The sequence below is a fragment of the Tenrec ecaudatus genome, chromosome 5 (assembly GCF_050624435.1).
Source record: "Tenrec ecaudatus isolate mTenEca1 chromosome 5, mTenEca1.hap1, whole genome shotgun sequence".
Classification (NCBI taxonomy): Eukaryota; Metazoa; Chordata; class Mammalia; order Afrosoricida; family Tenrecidae; genus Tenrec; species Tenrec ecaudatus.
In genome coordinates this window covers 76,124,463-76,127,569 of record NC_134534.1, presented here as the reverse complement: position 1 = coordinate 76,127,569, position 3,107 = coordinate 76,124,463, and the positions used below count along the sequence as shown (strand labels likewise).

The window sequence follows — 3,107 nt, the reverse complement described above, 5'->3', positions numbered from 1 at the left end:
AGGAGAATGGATAAAAAACTCTGGTACATACACACAATGGAATATTCTGTATCCGTAAAAAACTGATTAAACCATAAAGCACCTCACTGCAAAGATGCATGTGGAGACCATGATAGTGAGCAAAGTTAGTCACTCTCAAAAGGATAAATATCATGGGAGATGACTACTATAAATATAAACATCAAGACCAAGTCTGCATCTGCTCTCAGGCCAAGAAATCATTTATCCTGATCTTACAAGCAAGGTTGTGACGTATCTCTCTATGAACCATTTATCACCCCCTTACATAGAAAACTGTGGTGAAGAAATCAGATGGTGCCCAGCTGTCATGAAGAACAGTGCCCGGGGAATTAAAGGCGTGTCTTAAACAGTCATGCTAGTGCACCGACAGCTAAAGCCACGCAGAAGGAGAACACGTCAGTATGAACCACAAATTGTTAATAACTAAACTCGTGACCAGAGGATGGAATTTTATTTGAGCTTAAATCCTGAGCACCTGTTTGCAGAAGCACCTGGATAACAGTGAAAGCCCCAAACCCATGAGCAAAGTCCCCACTTGGCGTAAGCCTCTATTGAAGTCCCTCTAATCATAGACTAGGGAGGTGAATAGTCTTTGCCTCAAGCAGAATGCATCTAGAATGGATTGCTTTCACCCTTCGGACCAGCCCAGGGAAGGGCAATCTCCCTGAAGGACTTATCTGAGTGTGTCCTCAATGGAGGTCACTGTACTGCTGGTCTCGTGGTCAGGAAACATGCGTGACTGACTCAGGGAAGCCCTTGGACCAATATTGCATTCTCTTCTGTTTGACATATGCACTTGTTCCCATCAGGTCCAAAATTGCCCTTGGGCAGTCCCACAGGTAACTATGTTACATTGATTGACCCCCAAATATGGTTATATGATAGTCTTCTGTGACCTCTCAGGTCCTTCTTAAGGAAGCCTGGTGGCAGAGCGGTTACACATGGCCTATTAACCGCAAGGTCCCCAGTTTGAAAACACCAGCCATTTCTCATGAGAAATATATGAGGCTTTCTACTCCCAAAGAGTTACAGTCTCAAAACCTCATAGTGGCATTTCTACCCTATCCTCCAGGGTCAGTGTGTGTTGCCATCCCTCTACGGCAGTGGGTTTGGATGTTTTGGCCTCTTTAAAACTTTGTATCTCAGTGTATTAATCTGGGTTGACTAGAGAAACAAATCCAGGTACACTCAGGTGTATAATAGAAGGTTTTATATCAAAAAGTAATTGTATATTAAGAAAACATTCCACCCCAGTCCAGATCAAGTCCATAAGTCTGATATTAGCCCATATGTCCAATACGGTCTATAAATTCATCTTCAGACTCATGCAACACATGCAATGATGCTGAATGTAGGAAGTTCACAGGCCAGTGGTAGATGGTCTTGTGAATTCAATGGTAGTAGAAGCATCTCAGCGCTGGCATGGGACTTCACGTGTCTCCTCCACCTCCAGGGCTCTGGCTCCATTAGCGCAGCTCCATATGGCTTGTCAACAGGGTCTCGCAGCAAGAGTGTGTGTCTGGTCTCCAGGGAGGAGCACAGGAGTTCCCAAATCCTCAGGAGAAGGCCATGCTCACCACACAGAAGCCTCATTGGCTATAACCTGCTTGACAAGCTAGACTCCACCCCTACACTTCAAGGTGACATGAGATGATGTAACTGCCACACTTGGCAAACATTTGAATACCATTATGACCTAGGGTTAATTGTTTACTTCATCTGGATGGTATGTTTCTTCCCCCCCCCCCCCAAATTGTATCCAGCTTTATTAAAGATACTTTTCATAAACAATCATGGTATTCAGGCAGGACATGGGCAGAGAATCATTAACAGCATATAACAATTTTTAAACTCCCTTCTTCAATGGACTACCAAAATGAGAAATCCACTGTAAAACCCACTGAAGTCTTCAGCTGGTGCTCTGAGCGGGGGAGGTTTCGAGTGAGGGTGACATTTCACATTGAGCATGTTATTTTAACAACTTTCCACGAGCCGACCCTGTCGTTCAGAAAATGAAATGGACACGGCAGAATTGCCATCTGAACAAAGGTGGTGCTGCTCTTTCGAGGGATGCCATCAGGATGACGTCACTGGCAAGTCCAGATCGCCGATAAACTACCAGCCAATGTTTTGAGGTCAGGTCACAACAGGTGTCTGGGTTTGTGGAGTCAAGGCTGTGCTGAAGGCAGAGGGGAAAGAGAAATGGGGTGGAGGATGTCAAAACGCAGCTGTACTTTCCCCCTCACAAGTGTGTGTGCCAAGGTGGTGAACATGGGTCATGTCAGGGAATCCCCCCTCCTCCTGGAACCCCAGAGGGAGTCTCTCAAAACTAGCAGGGCAAAGTGTTGTCTTTCACTCCATCCAGTTTTGGAGACAGCATATTGACATTTGCCCCTCCCCCCAAAAGACAACAGTGAAGTGTTCTGTGTGCTAATAACATAGCTTAAAAAAAAAAAGTAAAACAAAATTCTGCATTTTTATAAAACTTGATAAAAAATAGTATTTCAAACTGTACAGTCACCAGAAGTACACAGTTATCAAAAATGCACACATTTCACTTAGCATCTCCAGCACCTTCAGCTCTCTGTGCCTGGTCTGTTTTGGCATCTCCATTTTCTGCAGGATTGTTCCCGTCCTTGCCAGCATCAGCTTTCCCCTTTTTCCCTTTAGGTACCTTCTCTCCTTTCTTCGCAGGGGCCTTTTTCGGCTTAGGCTCTGGTTTTGGAGGAGCGGGTTTAGCAGATAACCTTGCTGATCTCCTCTGAGGTTCATCCTTTACCTTGGCTTTATCTCCCTTAGCATCCCCTTTAGCCTTTCTCTTGGGCATGGTGACAATGGCGGCGGGGCGCAGGCGCTGGACGAGGGGATGCAGCGGCGCGCAGGCTCTGGTTGTTCCGGGGGTCGTTCTCGCCTCTTTTTCAGACTGCTCCGGTATGTTTCTTTAGTTGCCTTTTCCTTGTCCTGTTTAAGACATAATAAATATTCTCTATATTAAAAAAAATTCTATGAGGCAATTCTACTCTGATCTATAAGGTCTCTGCACAGACTTGACAGCAGTAGTTTTTGTCCCCCGTTCTTTTAATTTC

The 3,107-nt window shown here is 45.1% G+C and overlaps 1 protein-coding gene across 1 annotated transcript; it reads right to left on the bottom strand.

The window, feature by feature from the left end:
- Positions 1–2,471: 2,471 nt before the first annotated feature.
- Positions 2,472–2,863, bottom strand: LOC142448796 (non-histone chromosomal protein HMG-17). The gene has a single exon (XM_075550671.1). The coding sequence runs from the start codon at positions 2,846–2,848 to the stop codon at positions 2,576–2,578; it is 273 nt and encodes a 90-aa protein (XP_075406786.1). The 5' UTR covers positions 2,849–2,863; the 3' UTR covers positions 2,472–2,575.
- Positions 2,864–3,107: the final 244 nt, after the last annotated feature.

What these genes read in the sequence shown, in the direction of transcription:
- LOC142448796 (XM_075550671.1), bottom strand. Translation starts at nt 2,848, where the DNA reads ATGCCCAAGAGAAAGGCTAAAGGGGATGCTAAGGGAGATAAAGCCAAG.